The 24,481-nt window shown below is 39.9% G+C and overlaps 1 protein-coding gene across 2 annotated transcripts in view; it reads right to left on the bottom strand.

Annotated features, from left to right (window-relative positions):
* Nucleotides 1-24,475, bottom strand: part of MAOB (monoamine oxidase B) — a 130,854-nt gene extending 106,379 nt beyond the window's left edge. The window contains exon 1 of one of the 2 annotated variants that reach the window (XM_012001604.1): nucleotides 24,359-24,475. In XM_012001604.1, coding sequence (XP_011856994.1) covers nucleotides 24,359-24,404 — 46 coding nt within the window. In that variant the 5' untranslated portion in view covers nucleotides 24,405-24,475. The remainder of the gene's footprint in view (nucleotides 1-24,358) is intronic. The other variant, XM_012001605.1, reaches the window with a different exon arrangement.
* Nucleotides 24,476-24,481: the final 6 nt, after the last annotated feature.

Here is a 24,481-nt window from a genome sequence, read left to right as displayed (position 1 = left end):
GAAGAAGACCTGGCATACAGAAATTACCAGTAGTGCAAAGATTTAGAGAAAAACAAAATATCTATTGCTGGTTGGGCAAATTATTACAGGGGGGCCTGTGGCTGAGATCTACTTTCCCCATTCACTTTAGGACATCTGCTCAGTCGCCCCAAATCAAAAACAAATCCAGGTGTTTTAGTCAGAATATCGAGATATCATGCTGAGTGGTAGGTCCCAACTCTTGCCAATCGAATTGTTTTAATTAATTCCTTATGTTAAATTGGCTTCATACGACTTTGAAAAAGAAATTTTAACATCTGTGCAAAAATTAGGCATCTTTCATATTCTGGGTCTGCCACGGACTGAGTGATAAAACTTGTTCCTTCTTTAAATCTCAAATTCCTGATCTGTAAAAAAGTAAAAATGTTTACTCCTATCTCGTAAAGTAACTGTGAAAAAAATGAGGTAACATACACAAGGAACTCAGCACAGTGCCTGTAACATGGCAAATACCCAACAAATATTTGTTCAATTAATGAATGAGTCCAACATCTTAGAAAGTATTTGGTTTGAAATTGGAAGACTTAGGTTCTAACACCATTCTGTCTCTGAGGCACTGTGGAATCTTGGGCAAGTAATTTCTTCTCCTAATTCCAATGTATAAAATGGGGACAATACCTTCCAGACAAAGTTGATACTAAGATTATATGTGTAGAATTACTTGCATATATTGGACTTGCTGCTGCTGTCTGGTGATGAGCAGGCTGGGCCTGGAAATTAATGATTCCTCTACTTTTTCCTGCACATTTATCTGCCTACAAATGATTATTGACAACTTGGAACTTTTTACAGCATCTCTCATCATCCTTGGATCCAATATAGATGATTTATCTATAGATCAAGTCTTACAATATTGGTATAACCATCTAGCTTTCAATATTCCTTCAAACTATGCATCACACACACACACACACACACACACACACACACACACAAAATTACTGAGTCTAAAACCACTCTCTTTTTAACCTAGAGCAAAACAAATGGATAATTTGTGTCATGGATTGGATGAATGTCCATCAACCATAGCAGAGAAGACGTAAAGCAATTTTTTCTGTCGATAACATTTTTATTATAAACCTGGAGCAATCTGAGCAGTATCTTTTGCTTAATCATCATCAGAAAGAATACTTTAACATCTCTTTTCTGAAATTAAGGCCACTGTATTTGACAGATGCCTTCCTACCATTAAATGAATCATATTTTTGAACAATAGTTTTTAATTTTCCACTGTACAAAATGGCTGCTTTATATCTTTTCTTCTTAAACTTCCTACATGACACCATCCCACCTCCATCCCTCTTCAGCTGATGATGATGCCTCATTTTTATGGAGAAAATGAAAGAACTTGTTCATCTTTTCATAGTCAACCCACCTATACACACACCTTCACCTGTGCCTGTATGTGAAACTTTACCTCCTATGACTTAAATGAAGTGTTCTTTCTTTAAGGAAGCCAATCCTCTCCACAGTTTTTAGATCCCATCCCCATCAGGGCTTCGATCCGCTAATCATATATTTTCTCTCCTGCATCATCAATTTCTTCTTCTGTCCTGGATCATTACTATGAGCACATGAGCATATTCTGGTATCTTCCATCTTCAAAAAATATGTGGTCAAATACCTCCCTTTCCCTTTGAATCCCTTCACAGCACTTCTTCAAAGAATAATCTATACACAATGCGTCTATTTCCCCATCTCTATTTCCCCAACTCACTGCAGTCAGACTTTCATCTGTACTATTTCACTGAGACTGCTCTTGGCAAAGATGTCAGTGATTTTCATATTGCTAAATCTGGTGGGCACACCTTTGCCCTTAAACGACTTGTTCTCTTAGCAGTATTTGGTCATGCCTTCCTTCTTGACTCACTGTCTTCCCTTTGTTTCTGAGCCACAGGCTTCCATGGGTTTCTTCTCTAACTCATTGCTCCTTCTTAAATGCCTTTGCTGGATTCTTCTCTTCCCAACCTCTAAACATTGGAGAGTCCCAGGACTCCATTTTTGAGCCTCTTCCTTCTTCAATCATTCACAGGTGATCTCAACCAATTCCGTAGCCTTGAAGCTTCAGACTTGACATGTAAATTGCCTACTTAATTGTGCCTTTCTTTATGTAATAAACATGTCAAATATAACATGTCCCAAACAGAGCTTTTAAGTTTTCTCTCCCAAATCAGTTCCTTTCTAGTCATTTCCATCTCAATAATGTTAACACAATTCACCCAGTTGTTCAGGCCAAAATTCAGGAATTGTCCTTGTTTCTTTTTCTTCCTGACCACTCTGGCCTCCAATCAATACATCAGCAAGTCAACGTCACCTGAATACAACCATTTCTCAGCACTCTTACTAATACCACCTTGGTCTAAGACAATATCGTCTCTCTTTGGGACTATTGCAAAAGCCTGCAACTCCTTCAACTCTTGCCTTTCTAAGATTTTAAATTACACATCTCAGGGTATCTTTCAAAACAAAATTCAACTGATGACACTTCTGTATTTCAAACCTTCTAAGGACTTCCATTTCAAACAGGAGTCTCACCCTGTAACTTAACTTACAGGGCCCCTATATGACCTCACCCTTGCTTAGTTGTCTTTCCTACCACCCCTTGCTCATTCTACTACAGCCACATTGTTTTTCTTTCTGTTCCTTGAAAATGGAAGGTTGTTCCCGCCTTAGGGGATTTGTAGTAACTGTTTCCACATCCTGTAATGCTCACCTCCCTGACAGGTACATATTCAGGATCACAGATCTTAGTTTGAATGTTCTCTCTAAGGAAGAGGCATTCCCTGACTCTGCCCCATTACTGCATCCTATTTTACTTTTCATCGATTAACTTATCACTAGCAGTACTTTGTAGGCAGCTAAGTATTTATTTGGTTGGTCCTTTTGGTAATTTATTATGTGACTGCCCCCCTCCCCCACCAACTAGACAATAAGCTCTGTGAAAGCAAAGATCTTGCGTGTGTTATTTCCTGCTTTATCCCTAGCACCCGGGAGAATATCTGGCATGTAGCCATCCTCAACAAATATTTGTTGCTGGCAGGAAAGAATTCAGACAAGTCAATTAATTCACCTCAGAAGGATGAAGAGCAATTCATTTTGCAAAGAACTTACTCTAGTGGGTCCACCAGAATGCATTTCTACTCAAAATCTGACATATCAAAAACGTATTTTAATGTCAAGGTGACCGTTTGATCACAGGTGTCCTCTAAAATTTTTAGTCCTAAGTTTTCTGTTCCAAATGTTTCTTTAACTACAAATTTAATACAAAATTTTGTCAGGGAAAAAATGTAAAGTACCAGAGCAGAAGGGTCGTTTTCCACCCGGACAAGGATTCAAAAAGAGACCCCCAAATATCAATAGCATAATGTCAGCTCCATCACTTATCTGCCTCATGTCTAAAGTCTCTAGTTTCTTTTCACCAGTAACACCATTTTGGGCACTTGTTGGAAAACTAAAATGCTTCCCTTGCTGAATGTCATGTAAGTGCCTGAAATTCTAAAGAGTTATTTTAAGGGCTTTGTTAATTATTATTTCCTCTGGGGTATTTAAATTCTAGGCCTGCACTGTTAGATTATTGAAAAGAAAGATACCTGTTCAATGCTGTACTAGCTACTTACAGAAAATGTCTTACATTTTAAATGTATTTTAGCATTATGCTCCAGCTGAAACGTGTGTGTGTGTGTGTGTGTGTGTGTGTGTGTGTGTGTGTGTGTCTATTTTTAAGTACTTTGAACAAACTCTCTGTATTCTCAAGCTTTGGGCATAGTCCAAAATTGTCAAATGAGTCAGCAACCCAAGTTGAAAGGTAAAGCCTCTTGTAACAGGAATGGTCAGTTCCATCATGCTGAAGGGAGGTATAATCCAGACCTGAGAAACCTGTGCTTCCTTACAAATTCCTCTTGAACAAACAAGTAAATCCTTTGTCAACTCAAAATGGCAATGTCACCCCTTACACCCACAGTTGCAAAATTACATTTTCTATGTCTTTAGTGACAAAATTCTAAATCCAGAATATTATGCAGTGATGTTATGTTCTTCTGTGCTTCTTTGTCCCTCTGGATTTATGTTTGATTTTATGAGTCTTTATTTCCTTTACCCTGTATTGTATTTGTGGGGTTCTCCATGTGTATTCTTAGTGCTATGTCTTACTATGTCCATCTGTTATCTCATGCTTCCCCAATTCCTGGTCTCTCTTAACTGACCCAAATTCAAAGCCAATAAATATTTCTTTTCACATTTGTTAACTCAGCTGAAAATACAGAGATTTGGGAGTCATCTTAGGAAAAGTGAGTTTTGAATCCACTGAGTTTCACTAAAGGTTTGTGAAAGCAGTAGGATCACAGCACGAATTTTACATACACTAATACCATACAGAAAATATGTTAAAGGAAGTCTACTTATTGGATTAGGCCACTTTAATTGCAGTATCAGGACTCACCCTGTGGCTATTGGCCATACACCTGGGTGTGAAATCTGTACACTGGAAGTAGTTGGGACACTCACTGAATACATGCACCGGAAGGGCATAAAGGCTCTTAAAGTCAGAGAAAGCAACTCAACGGCTTGGCTAAAACATTTCTTTTGTGAGTTACCTACCCAGTTCAGAAACATAAACATAAACAAACACTGGTTCATTCAGGAAGAAGAATGGATTCCACCCCATATTCTAACCACAAGTCAAAAAAATGAAATAAAAATAACCTCTCCAGAAAATATAATTAAATAAGAGACACACAAAAAAATACTTGACTTTGCCAGCAATTAAAAATGAAAAATAACCATTTTTCACCTCCCAAGTTAGAATACCACATTCACTCTCAATTTGGAAAAGATTGATAAAGCAAAGGATGCTATTAAGTGATCCCAACAGTGTGACGAAACAACGTTGGCTGGAAGAGTAACTGGTAAAGTACTTGAGAAAAACAATTTGGCAGTATCTGTCAAAGACATTAAACTGTACGTATTTTAAAATCAGGAATTGTTACCTTATGAGTCAATCTTAAGGAAATAATACCAAATATGGGAATAAGTAATTATTTCTGAATATATCTAGTGCACTGTCATTTATAATAACAACACACACACAATACATAACGTCCAATAGTCTGGTATTAGTTAAGTAAGCTATGGTATGCCTTATTTGATGTTACTTAAATTATGTTCTTAAAGACTGTAATAATATGGAAAATGCTTATGTTAGAAAATCATACATCTTTGTATCTTTGAAAAGATACAAAATCGTGTCTATACTATGACTGCAAATATAAATGTGTGGTTGGTACACATGTGTACACACACATAGCCAAAACAAATGTATATATTTTTAAGAGGCTGGAAAAAATACATACCTAAAGTTAAGAGTAGTTGTCTTTAAATGGTAGATCTTTAAAGTAAATTTATAAAAATAATTCACCCAGAATTAGTTGAAAAAACCCCTATTTAGTCATGATACCACAGGGGCAATTTCATTTACTGAACTATTTCCTGAATTATCTTCACAAATGATCAATTTTCTTTATAAACTTATACTTTTGAGATCCCTAAATTAAGCACTTAGTCACATAATTGCAAACTTCTCTATAAATCACAGTCCACCTTCCTTTATATTGCTACTAACCCGCTCTATTTCAGAAAAATAACCGATACAAGTAAATTGATAGAAATGTTGTCCCAAAGGTCAACTACTTGGTACGTTATGAAATTTACTTCAATTACAAGCTAATGATCAGATTGGGAGATGTAGAGAAAGATGCACATTATTTTTTCAAAGCTAGGGAGCTATTTCTTTTAATTGCTGTTTTAACCTGTTTTAACACCACTAATACATCTCTATCAGATTACAGTGTAAATCTTGGAATTTAATAACATTGTTTATATTATGCTTTTTAAACTGATGAATACAACATAATTATTGTTCATCAATTAAGGAACTGAACTTGGCATCAGTATCTGTAACTCTAGGCTAAGGAAAATATTTACTACATGTTAAACATAATGTCGAAATATATGCATATACAAATATATTCATGTAGGTAAACACATTTCATACATGCATACATTAAATATATATGTATTTTCTTTAGTTGGAGTTTTCATGTGAAACATTTTGTTTATTTTATAAACATAAATTTATATACAGTATATACATACATTATCTGTAAACACACACATATATATATATATATATAACTTACCAAATGCTTACTGTTTAGGATAATTGCTTAGGATAATCATTTTCTTAGTGATAAATGTTTTAGCTTCATTGGTCTTGTGCCATTTATGAATGGTAAACTAGAATGTGTCTTAATTTCCATTCAGTTTGCATTTCATTCCTGGATGCTTACCTTGTTTCAAATTATTTTCCAGGAAAACCTACAATCCAGGAAACAATCACGTCAAACCATAGATGGATAAACTTTGATGAGTGGATTTATTCCTGCCAATATGACATCTTATTTGGGCTTTGGGCTTAACTACATAGAGGAGGTTTAGGTTTGATTTCAACACTCAAGATGGCCCAGAGTCAGCTTTCAAAGGATGGGAATGATATGGTTTGGCATGGTACATGGATGCTCTACTTAACGTTTGGAACTGGGTCAGAACTAGCCAGAACTGGGTCAGCCTCAGGACAGCGTCTTACCTAAAGAAGCTGAACAGGCTAAGAGTTTTTCCCAAAGGATCTCTCCCAGAACCAACCATCTCAGAAAAGCATATGAGAGGCACAGGCAACCCAGTAAGCCTGGCATCTCTACCCTCGATCCAGGAGGCAGCACAAAATGATAACTTTGTAGGTGTACCTGCACTATGTGACATTCAGTAAATCACTGCAGATCATACTTTAAAATCTTAAGAGGGTGATCCTCAAAAGGTTAAACAAAGAGTTACCGTATGATCTAGCAGTTTCGCTCCTGGGTATATACCAAAGAGAAATAAAAATATCTCCACACAGAAACTTGTACAAGAATGTTCATAGCAGCACCATTCATAATAACCAAAAATTGGAAAGAACCCAAATGTCCATCAACTAATTAAAAGATAAATAAATTATGGTATACCCATATTATAGAACATTATTTGGCCTTAAAAGGGAATGAAATATTGATCCATGCTACAACGTGGATGAACCCTGAAGACATGATGCTAAATGAAAGAAGCCAGACACAGAAGGTCACACAGTGTTTGATTCCATTTGTATAAAATGTTCATAATTGGCATATATCTAGAGACAGAAAGTACATTAATGGTTGTAAGGAGCTGAGGGATTGGCGGTGGTGATGGGGAATGAGAAATGACTGCTAAGGGATGTGGACAAAATGTTCAAAAATTACAAAATTTTTTAGGGGGACAAAATGTTCAAAAATTACATTGGAGTGATGATCATAAGACCCTGTGATTCTATGAGAACCCACTGAATTGTACATTTGAAATGGGTGAATTGTATGTGAATAATATCTCAACAAAGCTATTATTTAAAAATCTTATGAAGATAAAATTTTAGAACCAATAAGATTGATTATTATTATCATTGCTCTTTCAAGTGATTCAGAGGTTTTCATGAAAAATGTTGTAGCAGGTATTGTCGATGTTGCACCCATATTCCTTCCTCATTCACTTCTACTAACAACCATTGTTTACTTGAACTACAGCGAGTGACTCTTTGCCCAAAAGCTTTTTTTTTTTTTTTTTTTTTTCTGGCTGCAGGCTCTAATGTAATTCACACAGGTCTGTCAGACGAGGAAGGACCACTAAAAGTGAATTTTGGAATATATTTGGAAGAATGATCAAAAGTTACCTAAGTCAAGGGTACTAGGAAGACTACACGTGAGAGAAGCAGGTACAAAGGCCAGAGGTTGCAGATTATTCAAGAACTTCAAAGTGGATCAGGGTAGCTACAGAGCCCTAGGAAGAGTCACAGGAAAAAAGGCATCCGAAGTATGTCGAGTTCAGGTCTTCAGTGTTTCTGGGCCATAGCCATCATTTCAGACTTTATCCTGGGGGTAATGGGGTCCATGGAAAGATCTGAAGCAGAAGAGTAAACCTCATGAGATTTACATTTTAGAAAAATTGCCCTTCCAGGAGAAATGTGTGAAAGAAATACACCAGGCTGTTAACACGGGTCACCTCAGGAGGGCAGGAATGAGGTGAAAGTCGACAAATATTTAGCTTTGTCTTTGAACAAAGCTAAGTGATGCAACTATGTTTGCATCACTTCTGAAAATAAATATGTTTTGTGACTAAAAAATATCCAATCTGTTTTTTTCCCATTCACAAGTTTGTAATTCCTTTACTGTAAGAATGAACTAGAAGGATGAACCTTGAGGATGTTATGCTAAGTGAAATAAGCCGGACACAAAAGGACACATTCTGTATGAGAGCAGTCAAATGCATAGAGATAGAAAGTAGAATGATGGTTGCCAGAGGCTGGGGAAGAAGGGAATGGGGAGTTATTGCTTAATGCGTACAGAGTTTCTGTTTGAGAAGATGCAATGGTTCTGGAGATGGATGGTGGTGATAGTTGTACAACAATGTGAATGTACTTAATGCCACTAAACTCTAACCTAAAAACAGTTAATACGGTAAATTGTATGTTAGGTATATTTTATCATAATAGAAAAACAAAATGGAGGGGCATGGAGACAGTTAAGTGGTTACCACTGTGGGCAACTGTGGGGAAATCCGGGAGACAGTGTGGAACACACTTTAGCTATCCTAAGAGATGAGGAAGATGAGTTGCTCATCCATCAAATCATGTTAGTCATAGACTGATGGCTGCTTTTGGGGAAACATTAGCCCCACTCCCACTGCTCGCCTGCCTGGGTTTGAGCCAAGAGGAGTTCCAGTGGCCAGAGAAAGCCTGCGGGCAGAAACTAGCATCAGACAGAGGCCTTAAGTTCATGTGTATGAAAATAAGTGCCAAGGAGATTTGGTGAGATCCCTGCAATGTCTGCTACAAATGTCAAGACTCTTGGCTTGAAACCTGGCCAGAATATGGTTTCACTTCCTGAAACCGGAAACATTAGTGGCCAAAGAAGTAGAAGCAGGCAAAGGAAGGGAGCTGGCAAAGGAGACTGGTGGAGCACTAGTGATTTAGGAGGGAAGCAGGAAATTGTGCTACCATGGAAGTGATGAGGAGAAGTGACGTTTTAGAACGCCCAGTTAATACATAGCCCAAGAAACTAGAAATTCTTTTCTTAGATCATGGAAAGTATTTTAGAAAACAGTATTAGTTAAATAACAGTTTATAGGCTCTAAACACCCCATACTGCACTGTACTACAAAACTCAAGTGTCAAAGATGGAAAAAACAATATTCAACTAGACAACAGTATGAGCTAAGTGTTTCCACTCATCTCTTTCTTTCCTTTCACTTAATATATGAATTATACAAACCAATATACTGCACAGACCACCTTTTAGGAAGGCTGTATTTGTTGAGGAAAAAATTAGCACTCCTTTCCTTATCATGTGTACAAGAATTATATGTAACCAAAGTCCTTTAGAAATACCAGGCAGATATTGCTGTTATTATATTTTGCACATGTATTTTGTTTGTTCTTCACATACAGCTGTAACTACAAAATTGAATAAGCTCCCACTTTAAAAACTACTTGCAGATATCATTTTTCACCTGTCATGGAGGCCTTCATTGCATTTTTAAAATATTGAAAAATGATGCTAAAATTTATACATAGGATGCATCATTTAAAAGCTGGTTTAAATTATAAGTGCTAATGCTTCTTTTTAAAAATCCTTTTTTTTCTAAGAAAAAGTATTCAAACATCTTTACACAAAATATATATTCAATGGAATTTTAAAATTCACTAATCCCTTTAATTTTAAAGATTAATTTTAAATGTATTCTCAAGCAACCTTTAAACCTACAGACTCCTTCCAAAGGATTTTATCTAGGGGGAAGGAAGCCAGATTTAAAAAAAATATCTGTTTGGCGAAATATATTTTTAAAAGAACACAATAGGAGAAAAGAAATGTTTTCCCATTTTCATCAGCTTCTGCTAGTTTTCTGATCACAAACTAAAACCCAGAAATAAAGCACGTGCACGCCCCAAATGATTTTTCTTCTACATGCAAAATGCTTTTACCTTTCCTACTTACTGTCATCTCAACCTCTTTGTATTTTTCCCCATTTCACAGACCTGTCCACTGGAAGCTCAATACTGTGGACTGGCCGACTGATTTATCTACAGAAAACTCATTTCCCCCTTGGACACATTCTCTATGAAATCAGAGAGAAAGGAACAAGGGGAGAGAAGCAGGGCACAGGTGGTATATTTTGGATGTTCTGCCTTTTATCAACTAGGACCATGTGATTTCCTTTCAGACACTGACCGTTCCTGTGTGCGGCCCAATTTCTGATAACATAAAAGGCACGTATGATATTCTACTTATACCCCTTATAAGGCCAGAAATATCATACCACCTATGAGTAAAACTTAAAAAGCTAGCAGAGGACAGAGACTTGGAAAGCAAAGCCAAAGTGATCTTGGTATCCATTCTAACTTTGTCCAAAGGCAAAGCTCTTTCAAGGCACCGAGAGGCTTCTTTCATTTAAAAAGTACATTTTTGTGCATGCGCCAAAAATAAATAAGCAGAGAAAATGTAATTTCACATCAATTCTTGTGTGTGTGTGTGTGTGTGTGTGTGTGTGAATGTGTTGAACTGGAACCTGATTATTCATTCCTAGCACTTAGCATACAGGAGGCATTCAGTTAATGTTTTCTAAATGATAGCCTCGTAGCAGACGGGGATAGAATGGCACGTTGCCAGCAAAGATTTCGGGTAGATAGTAAATACAAGAGGCTGAATCACAGGATTGAAGACTAGCCCGCAATTTCCTTTTACAGACCCTTCCATAAACAATGTGCTTTTTCTTTTTCAGTCAGAGAACAGGATTCTCAAAGTGCTAACGGTGTCATAACACTAATGGTGTAGCTGCATAAAGTGTAGTTTGATGGGGTATGGGAAGGACAAGATCTCTCTCCCTCTATTATAATTTGTTTTGGAAAAGAACAAAGTGCTGTTCCCACTAGACTTTAAATAATGCTAAATTTTGTACAGCCTCTGACTTTTTCTATGCTTTTCTAATCATCTTCAAGAAAATGAGCTGGGAGATAAAGCCTGCCTTTGTCTCCCAGCCGCTTTGCGCTGCCGTAGTCTGAGCACCTTGCTTTGGTTCCCCTCCCCACGCTGCTGTACATCACTCACATAGCAAATAAGCAGTTGAGGGGTTAGCTTCCCCAGTGGCCTGCATCCAATTTTAACAGAGACCTACTTAGAATCTTTAGGACCCCAAAGTGTATGATTCCTGTCTTTCTCAATAAAAGAGAGGGACTTTTCTGTCAATCTCTAAACTTAGATTAAATGGATAGTTGTCTCTTCCGCCCTGTTGTAAAAACAATAGCAGATTAGTAAATATAAAATAAAATGAAAGGAAATAATTTTTCTGACTCTTACATCATTTTTTGAATCACATAGAAAATTAAATCCCTGGACATGCTGATTCAAAATGTTGCAACTCATTTAAACAATGGTTATTTCAAATCAAAAGGTCAAAACCCTATAGAACACCCCCTCACAATCGTGATTTCCTATCTTTCTAGTTCACTTGCTCAAACTGCTCTAATATAAATGTTCTTTAATGACACAAAGACCTCCAATCTATTAACATCTCCATTTGAATCTATGAACCAGCTTGCTCCCTCACAACCTCCCTTTCTCCCTTATCCATCAAGAACTCCATTGTCCATTTTTTTCATAATCACTTTCAGCATTTTCGACACCCTGTGAGAAATCCTACAGGAAGCTGCATGAAATGGTCACAGGATAAGGGAAAGAATAGAGGTATGTGCCAACAGTACTATTTTTCTAAGAACCCAGAATCTGAGCTGGATCCAAAGTGGTGGCTTGGAAGAGATGGACAGCGTCCAACCTTCTGTATCCAGTCCTCACAGATTAGGGCTGTTTCATAATTTCTCTCTTGGTTGTACTGCCATGGATTTCTCCAATAAAGGAAGGAATCCATATTTCGAGCACTTCCAGAGCAGAGGCTCTAAATTTCAGCTCTGAATCAGCACACAAAGTGGTCAGAGAAGAATGGGATTCCCCAGAGAGTGTTTGGGCCGGCTTAGTGATCAACCTCTACCTTTCACCCTTACTTTGGGAGCTCTCAGGGCACCAAAGAGTGATTATCCAGAACTGATGAGGCTAAGCACCTTCCCCAGGCCCTACTGGCCTCTTGCATCCTTGATGGAGGCCATTAAAGAACATGGGCCGTGGCTCACGCCTTTAATCCCAGCACTTTGGGAGGCCAAGGCAGGTGGATCACGAGGTCAGGTGATCGAGACCATTCCGGCTAACATGGTGAAACTCCGTCTCTACTAAAAATACCAAAAATTAGCCAGCCATGGTGGTGGGTACCTGCAGTCCCAGCTACTCGGGAGACTGAGGCAGGAGAATGGCGTGAAACTGGGAGGTGGAGCTTGCAATGAGCCAAGAGTGCCATTGCACTCCAACCTGGGCAACAGAGTGAGACTCTGTCTCAAAAGAAAAGAAAAGAAAAGAAAAGAAAAGAAAAGAAAAGAAAAGAAAAGAAAAGAAAAGAAAAGAAAAGAAAAGGACATGGGAAAGGTCATGCCTTTTAATTGCTTCTCCCTTCAACTGGCTGAAGCTTCATGATTAGAACATCTTGTGACATGCTAAGCAAAAATGCTGTTCAGTCATCCTCTGTCTAGCTTAGGATCCCCTGGTAAGCAGCAGCTGGGATGGGTTTGCACATAGAAGCTTTATCAGGGTTCAACACATAGAAAGAAAGGAAGCAGGATTGGGCAGAGGAAGGAGTTGAACTGAGAGATGCAATCACAACAGAGAAATCAATCAGTCCTACAGTGAGCTCTCAGGCTAATGTGGCCCTTCAGAGTTGTCCTGCATTGAAGCAAGAGGGTACAAAGGCCTGGGTGAGTCAGCTCCCTTCAGTCAAGGGTGACTTTCAGAGAGGGACTTGGCTGTGAGCCAGCAGCAGCCAACACTCTCAGCAGGTCCTGAAGGTAGTGGGACAGCCTACTATAGCATCCACTATACAATGAGTGAAAGTGAAATTTCAACACTCTATGTATATTAGAATATAGATTTAAGTTCCAACTACTTAAAGCTGTATTTCAAAGAAGAACATGTGAATTTGCTGGTTATCTATCCAGTAAATTCCATTGCCAAATCCTCCTTCAGGGCCTCTGAGGACCTTGAGGTGAAGTTGCTATCCTCCTTTTCTCTGTCTCATCTGATCCAGATAAGCATGTCTTTCTCAGCACCCATCACCCCTCCGAACATTCACCTCTACATATCTGCCTCCTTCTGCTTGGTGTACCCCTGAATGATGGGCACATGTATTACCCGTCTGTGTATTCCCACACCTCGCCCAATGTTTGGTAAATAGGGCACTCGATAAGCGTTTATTGAATGACTGAATGAATCAACGAGTGAACAAATTTCTTTTTCTCCCCTGCAGAACAAGACATAGGGAAATACATTTGATGGAACGAGGACTACTCTTTTAGTGCACGCCTTTATGTGTATTTATCATCGGTGCTTAACAAGGTCTGTTTGATTTCGACTAACTGGCACAGAATAAAAGGGCTATTCTGAAACAGTCGACTCTATCTTATGGGTCTCCTAAACAAACTAAACTCTATCACAGGATTTGAATGCAAAATACAGAGGAAATTAAAATGTACAACATGAAACAGCTGTTTGATCAGCTGTTACAATAGACTGTGAACAAAGGCTATATTCATGTTTTATCTAGATGGGTAAAAATAATTAATCATAGAAAATGGTTTGTTACACAGCTATCGATTTTCTTTTCTTTTCTGCATGGAAACACAACAGTTATCTAATTAATGACGGTAAACTTTTGGAAGCACAGGCTAGATGGTAACCAATAAATTTAAAAGTACTATAAAAGTATATGTTCCCAGTAGATAATGGTAGGCATAAGGTAGTAATTGCAAAAAAAAAACAAAAACCAAAAAAAAAAAAAAAACAAAAAAAAACAGCTTTCCTGCATGTTACAGAGAGCAAAATTTACTTGCCACCACTAAAATGTTCTAAAATGTTACAAAACTGAAGATATTTTTAATTTCTAGTGTCTACAACTTCATTAAATTATAACTGCAAACTGGTAAAGAATCTTGATTATCTCTGTACCATCTGGGGAACGGTTGGGTGGGGAGGAAATGTTGGTTTCCTATTGAAATGGCTAAGAACTCCATTATTACAATTCCATCAGACGGTAAATTGGTAAAACTTTCTTGGGGTGACAATTTTGCTATAATTATTAAATGCCTTAAAAAGGTTTCTAACATTTGTCTCTGGAAATTTCCTAAAGAAAAAATCAGAATTATGTGCAACAATTTAGGTTCATAACAGCTTTGTTGAAAATAGCAGAAAGTTTGAAAAAAACACAAATGTTCAGCAATAGGAGATTGATTTCAACAAGTTGTAATACAATCATATGAACTAATGTTATAAAATTATGAAAAAACATTTAAAACATAGGTAAACATAATATGTTGGTATTTATTTTTAAAGGGGATACAAGTAAGTACAGTAAATACAACATAAAGTTTGCATACAGAAAATATAGGTGGCAATAGTAACAGTGGTAAATATTTTATGGAGTTCAATTATGGAAGATTTTCATTTTCTTTTTGCCATTTTCTATAATTTGCAGATCTTCAGAATAAACTTGTATTATTTCTGCATTCATGTTATTAAAAATGATACTCGCACCTCTCTAAAAAATTTCCTCAAACTGTAGATCATCAAGATGGAATGTGATTGCTTCTTTCATTTCTATCAGTGGCCTTTCTTCTTACAAAATGTTTGAAGTAATTTTGGTTATTAACTAATTTGGTTACTAATTCTTCACTTTATCCTTCTTAAAAAAAGATGCTTTGCTGGATAACAAAAGCTCTTCCAATGAGCTTGTTTCTTTAATGTAGAAAACTGGAAAATAACCCAAAGAAGTGAGATATAATTTAAAGACGTAATATCAATACACAATTTAATACACACACACAAGTGGGATCACAGGAATAAAAAGTAGCCCCAACTTCAAAATATGAAGTAAGGATTCCAAATTCAATTAAAAGAATCATTAAAAATGTTGGAGAGGTTAAGCAAAAGAGAGGATTATTTAGGCTAGAAGGAGAGCAAATAAAACTAAGGATTCAGTAGGACACCTTCATCATTGTGTACTTCTGATAAATGTTGATGAAGAGGAGAATAGAATTGAAAATGGCCTAGCTAAGAGATGCCTAACATAAGATCAAGAGCTCAAATTTCAGACATAAAGTGGAAATTAGATAGTATATGACATTTAAGATGCCATTAAATGGAGACTATGGTAAGATGACTAACATTTGAAAGGTCAGACCTACCTGAAGATGTTTGCTGGTGGTGCCCCCTCTCACAAAACAAAACATTTAAAGGACAGGTTTTCTCATTTTTGTTTGGTTGTTTATTTTTGTGTGGAGTCTTGCTTTGTCACCAGGCTGGAGTGCAGTGGCGCCATCTCGGCTCACTGAAACCTTCACCTCCCGGGTTCAAGTGATTCTCCTGCCTCAGCCTCCCAAGTAGCTGGGACTACAGGTGCACGCTACCATGCCCAGCTAATTTTTGTATTTTTAGTAGAGACGGGGTTTCATCACGTTGGCCATGATGGTCTCTATCTCCTGACCTCGTGATTCACCCGCCTGGGCCTCCCAAAGTGCTGGGATTACAGGTGTGAGCCACCGCGCCCGGCTGACAGTTTTTATATAACAAATAAGATGAACTACTCACTTTGTGTTTGAGATTGCCAGAGATACACGTTTTATCATTTAGTAAACTGGGCCATAGCCCTTAGGAAGAAAATCTCTGTTTTTAGTTTTTTAAAGAAGAAAAAATGTAAATACTGTCATGTCCTTCAATCCCAATGATAAAACTTTGGAGGGAAGTTTGCATAAAGAAAATATAGGTGGCAATAGTAACAGTGGTGAATGTTTTATGGAGTGCCTACAACTTCATTAAATTACCACTAATTATTGTTTGTGATACTTCTTTTCTGGATAGGCTGCCAGCAAGACAGTGAAGAAAGCAAAGTGCATCTTTGGAGACCTCCTTCTACTCATTCTTGCCTTCTTTCTATCCCCATTTCTCTTGAAACTTCCCTTGGGCATTCAGAATAACCCAATACATTATAATCAGCTGATCACCTCTCAACCTCTTCCTGAATTTCTATCCATGTCTTGGCTTCCCTGGTTGTCAGGCACACAACCGTCCACCCTATTTTTATAGCATAAACTGTCAGTGCCTTCCTGTTTCCCACAGCGGGAAAAACCTAACTTTTCGCTTTTTCAATCACTCATTTTTGGATCCTGCCCCACTCCTACTAACTTTCTTTCCCATGTCTCCCCATCCTTTTATTCTAGACAAGCTGAACTTTCTACTGTCCTGTAAATATAAATATCACCTGATAACTGAAGTCTCTGGCCCTATGATTTAAATGATTCCTCCCATCTTTAAAGCCTCTCTCTTCTCTACCTTCCCAAACCTGGACTGTTCTTCAGAACCTATTAAATTCTACTCCCTTAATGAGACTTTCTCCAACTCCTGGGGTCTTTAATGATTCTTCTAACTTAGTCCTTGGGTCCCACAGTTCAGAATTCAATTACGCATTATTTTAATTGTTCCTTATTGCGTGTATGTGCTAGTCTTGTGTCTCCATCTGCATTTTAAGTTTACTGAGGCTGGGGACTTAGCCTTACTCTTTTTCTATACCTTCCTTCAGTAAATAAATGTATGCTGACTTAGGAAACATTGCTAACAGGGAATTGGCTTTCTGTATTTTTATTTACTGAGTTAACGGAGGAGGCTGAAGATGGCTCCATTTTGTGAGCATGGAAACAGAAAGTAGAAATAGTGCATTCAAACTATTAGTGATTCCAACCTCCCACCTGGCATCATTTGATCAGGATGCCCTTCTGTTTGCATTTTCTCCTAAGGCTGAGGGCTCATCCTCCAGGACAGTAATTTTATTCAAAAGAAGTGGCTGTGAGGTCTGGAGCCAGCCCTTTTCCCTCCCTAAATGTGCTTTTTCTTGGATGTAAAACCAGGCGACCTTAACTAGTGTGTAAAACTCTAAAGATGTTTGCATCTTCAGTCACCAATGATTCTATTAAAGCAAAGCAGTTTTTAACTTGGTCTTCTAAGTTTGTTCCTTGAACATTCAAAATCAGGAAGGAAATTTATACCATTGTGGCCTCCTCTTAGGGGAAATAACAACTTTTATGCAGACACATTACTAATAAATTAAGCCCAGCGAATGAGATCCTTGCAAAAGCATAATGGTACATATTTAATCTGAGCAAATTTCCAAAGCATTCTCTTGTGGGGCTAAAAACACTCATTCTTCAGACACATATTACACCTGAACATGGCCCCTCAATTTGGCTCACTTTTGCACCCTATAAGGGTATTCAATCTTGCATGATTCCAGGGTGCTCTCAATTAAATACTGCCCAGTGACTTGTACAAATAACAAAGTTAACATTTATTGAGAATTGTAGGAGTTAGCCCAGGAACATTCCCCCACTTTTGAAGTACCAAGACAAATTGAAGAAACTTGGCTGAAGAAGTACCAAGACAAATTGAAGAGACAAGCTCTTTGAAAGGGCTTTTGATATCTAGCAGGGCATCTTTTGCAGAGGATAAATTGAAGAATTAATAACCATATTTATTTATTTATTTATTTATTTATTTAGACAGAGTCTCACTTTGTGGCCCAGGTTGGCGTGCAGTGGCACAATCTTGGCTCACTGTAACCTCCGCCTCCCGGGTCCAAGTGATTCTCCTGCCTCAGCCTCCCAAGTAGCTAGGGACTAGAGGCATGCGCCACCATGCCTGGCTAAGTTTTTGTATTTTTAGTAGAGACGGGGTTTCACCATGTTGTTCAGGCTGGTCTTGAACTCCTGACCTCAAGCGATCCACCCACCTTGGCCTCCCAAAGTGCTGAGATTACAGGCTTGAGCCACCACGCCTGGACAATAACCACATTTATTAATAACAAAAATTCCCTCAAATATTTTTAAGAAGAAAGGCCACTGATACAAATGAAAGATGCAGTCACATTCCATCTTGGTGATTTACACTTTGAGGAATTTTTTTAGAGAGAGAAGAGTATGGTGTTTCTGGAAATATGAGTTGCAGAAATAACACATATTTGTTGTGAATATCTGTAAATTACAGAAAATGGAAAAAAAATGAAAATCATCCGTAATTGAACTCCACAAAAAAACTAACCACTGTTACTATTGCCACCCCTATTGCCAAAGCTCCACATTTTGGGGAACAGATGGGATTTGAACCCAAGTCCCAGGCCTCCAGTGCCCTTGTGTTTAACAGCTGTGTGATCTTCCTTCCCGTTCATATAAGAATGTTTTACGTTTATAGTTTCTGACATATTTATCTCTTAAAATATATCTTAAAATAATTAGAGTTAAAGCTTTTTGTTTAAATTAAGCTGCTGACTTTCTCACATCATCTGTGTTAGTAAATCATATACAAGCCAAGAAAACAGGGCTTGGAAGCAGAATCCCTGTTACAGGCTAATGTTCCCTGAGTGTGCGTGCACGTGCGCGCGCGTGTGTGTGTGTCAGTGCATTCACATGCACAGCCACAAACCACTTCCTCAACCCAAAGTTTGACAGTGACGAAGCTGGCGCACTGGCACTTCAGACCACTAGTTGCTAGCGGACATTTTGTCAGCCTGATGAACAATAATAATCAATATCTATTGTGTGCCTGCCAAATGCCAAGCCACATTCCAAGCACTTTACATGTGTTTTCTCCTTCTTTTTTTCTTTTTCTTTTTTTTTTTGAGACAGAGTCTCGCTCTGTGGCCCAGGCTAGAGTGCAGTGGCCGGATCTCAGCTCACTGCAAGCTCCGCCTCCCGGGTTCCCGCCATTCTCCTGCCTCAGCCTCCCGAGTAGCCGGGACTACAGGCGCCTGCCACCTCGCCCAGCTAGTTTTTTGTATTTTTTGTATTTTCTCCTTTAATCCTCTCAGCCACTTTATGAAATAGATGCCATTATTATCCCCATTTCCAAATGAGAAAACTAAGGCATGGGAAGGTTAACTATTTTGCCCAAGGTGGCACAGCTAGTTAGTGGTGGAACCAGGGTAGACACTATGCTCTTAACCCCTAGGCTCTACGTAGCACTGCCCCTGTATGTATGGCAGGGAGTCTAGACCTCAATACCCAGTCAGAAGAGAAGGAAATTGTGGCCATTGTCAATGGCCAAGCCAAGTCTTAAGCCTGCCCTGGTGACTTCTGAGGACACGTGAGGGCCTAGAAATTGTGACTCTAATGGCAACTGGCTCTGCTCGCACAGCCCACCAACCGGCCCCATCACTGTGTACCAGGGGTGATAGAATCAAGCAGAAAGAACAAGGCTTTGCCATTCTTAACCTTCACAGAGCTTTTGTCATTCTAATCAAGCTCCTAACACCTTGCACAGCATGTAGACAATGCTTGATATGCTACCTTTTTATCATTTATTATTAAATATTATTAAATAAATAATATCATTTGTTATGAATGCATTTATCGTCTATTGTAGTTAAGACAGGAAACAAGTGGCTTTAATGAAGACCAGATCAGAATTGGAACAACAGCCAGGTTGAGGTGAGGCTGAAGTACAGATCTAAGGCTTCCAGAATTTCTCCTGATGCGGAACCTAGTGGGTCTCACAGCCCAAAGTGAGCCTGAGTTCCTCAGGCCCCTTGTAGGGGGATAAAGGAATGGACTGAGCCAGGATGAGGCTGAAGCCAGGCAAGTCTCTCCTGATGCCTACAAGTATACATGGCGTCCTGTTGCCACCTTATCTATGCTGCACATCCAGAAAAATTATTGGTTGGTGAAAAGGAGTGATTATATAAAAATGCCTGTTTCTGCTCCCTTAGATTGAAAAACTCTACAAGACAAACAAGGATATATTTCCAAAAAGGTAGTGTAAGGCACCTATAAGCCAAAGCTGAAGTGATCGCTGTTTATGGTCCTACATGTGCATTCTTTCCAATCCTTGAAACAAGTCGGCCAGGAAGGCATTATGAGTCTCATTTTAAAGATGAGGCAGCTGAAATACGGGGAGGTTATATACCTTTTAAGGTTCCATATACGTAAGCATAGGAAATGAGATTCATAACTAGTTTGTTTGACACTAAAACCTATTCTACGCCCCCCGCCCCCCCAACCCCCGGCTTTTTTTATAGACAGTCTTCGTCTGTGGCCCACGCTTGAATATAATGGCATGATCACAGCTCACTGCAGCCTCGAACTCCTGGGCTCAAGCAATCCTCTCACTTCAGCCTCCAGAGTTGCTGGGGCTCCAGGTGCACTCCTCTCTACCCAGCTGTGTGTGTGTGTGTGTATGTGTGTGCGCACGTGTGTGTGTAGAGCCATGTCTCATTATGTTGCCAGAGCTGGTCTCAAACTCCTGGGCTCAAGCAATCCTCCCGTCTCAGCCCTCCAAGTTAAATCCTACGTTCTTTTAATATTGCTGTATTACCTCTGTCTATTCTTTCCTTGACTAGGATATACAAATTTCCAGGCACATCCGTATAATTATTATTTTTTAGGACATTCAAGTGGGTTACAGGAGCCCAGGGAAGTTCTCCATTTTTCTTCACCAAAGGTGAGAAAGAGGCTTTGCCATTAACACATGGGCCACAGGGCCCACCACACACCTCAACTCATGACCCTTTATGAGCCATCTCTGACATTCCCTGCCAAAGCCGGTACCACTAGCCTACAGCCAGTCTTGCTCTCCCTGCCACAAATATCACCTACCAGGTGTTGGTTACAATTTGGAAGTCTGGTTCCAACACTTCCAGGGATCTCAAACAAGTGGCTGCCACCCTCAAATGACCAAATCTCCTCTCCCAAGCCTGGCCAAAACTTTCTTGTTTCTGCTTCAAGTTGCCTTTTTTAGCTTTTATTTTGGGGATTGAACGAGAGCTATTCCAGAATTGCAGAAGATAGTTTCCATGGCTCCACCAACCCAAACACTAAAACTGAGAGATGGGGGACAGATGCAACATGCTGCTGTCCAGTTCCATGTGGGAGATGTCATTGCTCTGCCAAGTCTCTGGAGATGACCTGCCCCTCGGGTAAAAGAGATTTCAGTGAATACTCATTTATACACCATGCACATTTCTAAAAAGTTAGTCTACAACTATCTTGGAACTTTTAAAACATCAAGAAAGAAAGTTATGTATTAACCAGCTATCCTCCCAGTACGTCTCTGTTTATCCCAAAGGGAGTGATTAAAATTTGCTGACAGCTTTAAAAATTATCAGGGAACGGCCAGAATGTCACAAGTTTAATAATTAACAAAGTTTAGAACCCAGAGTCAAATCCAGAGACTTTAAAACATAAATCATTGGGTTGGTCACCTACGAACTCGAACATTCTATACACTACACTCTCGATTTTGGCCATTTCATCTACTAAAACCTCCATCGTACACATTTGTAACCCCAATTTCGTTCCAACTGCTAGATTTCTCTCCCTGGGTGTCCTCTCCCAGAACCTCCAACTCTAGATGTCCTATCTATTCCCAAAACCTTCTCTCCCTCTTCTTCATATCCCCTTTTTGCTAATATCACCACCAGATGTGACACACGGCATTTGATGCATGGCACTCTGTGAATAAAAAATCATCAGTGCCATTCATTGTTCACAGAAAGATCTAAACCTTTCTGACATACAAGGGTCCCCACAATTCATCCCAACTGACTTTTCTAGCTTTCTCTCCCACCAGATCCCTCTGGCAACTCTCCACAATGAAGCTCTTAAGTTCTCCTACACGTTGCCATGTTCTTTCACAGTTTTGTGGTTTTGCACAAGCTGCTCTTTAGTTTAAAAATGCTTTCTTCATCTAGTCTCCTGGTGAATTCATATTCATCCCTTAAGACACAGTTCAGATGTCACCAACTCTGTGAGTTCTTCTCAGATTTTCTCAGACAGAGTTTGATGTTCTCTCCAATCACCTTCCCTAGAACTTTGTATGTGCACTGTTAAAGCACCTGTCATAGGCCAAAGAGTAGTAATTATTCTTGACTATCTCCCACATCAGCTTGTGAGGGTCCCAGGAACAATGGCCCTGTATAAATCATCTTTCATTCCTTTTGGGACAAAATGTGGAAAAGGAAGTAAGTGTTCACTGCATGAATGAACAATGAATCAATGAATGGACCCCTCCCAAGGCACGCACCACCTTCTACCTTGTATTGTGAGTATCCCATCTCCCTTCTTGAATTGACAAGTCTTCTGGGGCAAGAACAATATGATCCATTTTTGAAACCCCTACACAGTCTCCCTCAATTCCTATTGTCTGAATAAATGGGTAAAACTCTTGAGGAGCTTGTGCCATATTTCAGACTCTGCAAAGCTATTTTACTCACATTATTTCACTTGCCCTGTAATCTAGCAGTGACTAATTGGTGTTATCCCCATGTAGCAGATGAAGCAACTGAGTAAGACTGGGCTTTGGAAGCCTGCTTTCTTGGTTCTTAGAACAATGCCTATTCCGTGGAATGTTCTTGAGAAAAGTCAGATCTACTCATCAGTACCCTGTTTTGATCAGAGTTTGGGAGGATGAACGCAGAGGTTTCACCACTGCTTGCAAAAATAGCTAAACCCTTATCTACCTTTTCCAGATGAGTCTAACATGAGTAATGTGATTGAACCTGAAGGCTTGGAGTATAAATCAGAAAGGGACAAATTATGAAGGGAAAATAGAAAAATCTGAACCCATTAGGCATACTTTAGTAAGAAAATGACTTTGGGGGGCCTGAAAAGAGAAACTTCAGCTTCCGTAGGATGGGGTGCTATGCAAGGCAGTATCAAGAGGCACTTAGTAATATTTTCTAAAACACCTAAGTAGGTATGCTGTTAAGTCCAAGTTCCTCTAGGAGAGAAAATGTCAAAAATGCTGAAAGAAAACTGAATTTACACACAGCCTTGGCCAACCTCAGCATGTTGTGATTACACATCTATGTACCTGCAACACCAGGCACAGGGCCTGGCATGGGTGAGCTCACCTGAGCCTGCTAGACAGACATGGTAGCCTGAGATCCCACCCAAAGGGGAGGAAGGCTGGAGCAGAGGCAGGAGGACGGGACCACGGTCAGCACCAAACACCCAATGCCTTCGTTTTTTTCTCCAGCCACAGGAGAGTCAGAATAACTCTGCCCTGCCCTCCTGGCAGGGAGCAAGGCCAACCCCTACTTCCCGAAGGCTACTTGAGAATTCCTTAAGGCAAGTCTTAGACACCACATCCACGGGTCTGGAGGTGTCCTAATTACTGCTCAAGTACTAGGCAGCGTTAGGAGGTGGGCCAAAGCATGCCCAGGGGGCCATTAAACAGGCTGTACTGAGAGCATTGTTGATTCCCATTGACCCCATCCCATAGGATCTGCCAGATCCTCCACAGAGGGTGTATGCCCCCACTACCCCCATCCCTTCTTCTGGCTTCTATTTTTCGGTGCCCTTGGTATGTACACAGCCCCCTGTGGCTGAGGGGTTAGTGTCTGTCCCATCCTTGCCAAATATGGGCTAGACCAGAGAGCAAAGCTGCCGTTTGGCCACCCCGCGCTAGGAGTGGGGTGGGGTGGAGCGGAGGTGGGAGAGGGATAGGAGGAAAACAGGCATTTGCCAAAAAGGCACTGCAGCCTCAGGTTAGATCCATGACAATCACAGAATCTCAAAGAATCAGGAGGGCCTGGAAAGTCTTTGGCAATCGATTGGCCAGGCTCCAACCTCTTCTGTTCAAGGTCGTTTTCCCGATGCCAGGACAACAACACGATGCGGTGCATGCTTGCTCCAAGCGAGGGTGCGGAGTGTCCAGGTCAAGTTGGAGCAAATGACTGACCTTTGTGCCACCTCCCCACCCCTTTTCCCTGGCTTCGAAAATTCCAGCAAGCGAAGGCCCAGCAGCCTTCTGGGGGAGAAGTTCAAAGTCTGGCCCCAGAGGTGCAACAGGCTTCCAGCCTCTGGCCTCTGGGTCCGAGGAACGCACCCAAAATTGCCTCCAAAGGAGGGTTCAGTGCACGGCACTCCGGACCCACTAGAGCCCCGCCCGTGCATGGAGAGTCTGGGGACTGCAGGGTCAGCCCCTGCCCCACGGCCGCCCCCCGCGTCTCCCCCAGGCAGCCACCTGTCCGAGCGCGTGAAGAGGAAGGAGAGCGCACAGCCGCGACTAACCTGAGATGCCGCCCCCCACCACGACCACGTCGCATTTGTTGCTCATGGCGCTCGCCCCGTTCCAGGCCTCCCGGCTGCCCGCTGCTCCGGTTTCTGGGCCTCGATCCCAGTCCTGCCTGCCAG

This window comes from Mandrillus leucophaeus, unplaced genomic scaffold, assembly GCF_000951045.1.
Source record: "Mandrillus leucophaeus isolate KB7577 unplaced genomic scaffold, Mleu.le_1.0 Scaffold666, whole genome shotgun sequence".
Classification (NCBI taxonomy): domain Eukaryota; kingdom Metazoa; phylum Chordata; class Mammalia; order Primates; family Cercopithecidae; genus Mandrillus; species Mandrillus leucophaeus.
The sequence above is the reverse complement of the archived record's forward strand: the minus strand, read 5'-3'. Positions and strand labels throughout refer to the sequence as shown.